General features: G+C 53.9%; 1 protein-coding gene across 1 annotated transcript in view; it reads left to right on the top strand.

Moving 5' to 3' along the window:
• The first annotated feature begins 30 nt into the window (after positions 1-30).
• SDRG_15522 (hypothetical protein) overlaps positions 31-477 on the top strand; it is an 8,088-nt gene continuing 7,641 nt past the window's right edge. Inside the window, exons 1-3 of the mRNA XM_008621697.1 lie at positions 31-49; positions 94-266; positions 317-458. Of these exons, the coding sequence (XP_008619919.1) occupies positions 125-266; positions 317-458 (284 nt within the window). The 5' untranslated portion in view covers positions 31-49; positions 94-124. The remainder of the gene's footprint in view (positions 50-93; positions 267-316; positions 459-477) is intronic.

The raw sequence follows: 477 nt of genomic DNA, 5'->3' as shown, positions 1-477 counted from the left end.
CTTGTTCCACGTTTGCATCATGGCCGCGCGATAGGTACCAGCTCGAGTGGTACGTATTGTTTCTAATGACAATGTCCTTACGGGACGAGTTAGGGTCACGGGCGATGATGGCTACGTCCGTTGGATGCTGGACAAGGCGCCAATTTACGAAGTCCCGGCGTCAGCGCTCACGTCGCCACCCCAAGGCACGCCTCGCAACCCGAAGAAGCTCATGATTGAAGAGCCGAGCTACTTTATCTTCAACGTGGCCATGTCGGCGGCGTGGGGTTCCTCTCCTCTACTGTGCGGCCGGTTCAAGTAGACACTATGTACATAGGAACGACGCCCCCGAATGTGTTTATGGGCGGGTGTCGGGGCGACAAAAACTACCCCCAACCGGGCACTTTTGAGTACAACATCACCAACAACATTTGCGACTCGTTCCCGATGTACATGGCAGTTGATTACATTCGCGTGTGGTATGACAATATTTTCCAC

This window comes from Saprolegnia diclina (genome assembly GCF_000281045.1).
Source record: "Saprolegnia diclina VS20 unplaced genomic scaffold supercont1.94, whole genome shotgun sequence".
Lineage (NCBI taxonomy): Eukaryota > Oomycota > Saprolegniomycetes > Saprolegniales > Saprolegniaceae > Saprolegnia > Saprolegnia diclina.
This window is presented reverse-complemented; position numbering and strand designations above follow the sequence as displayed.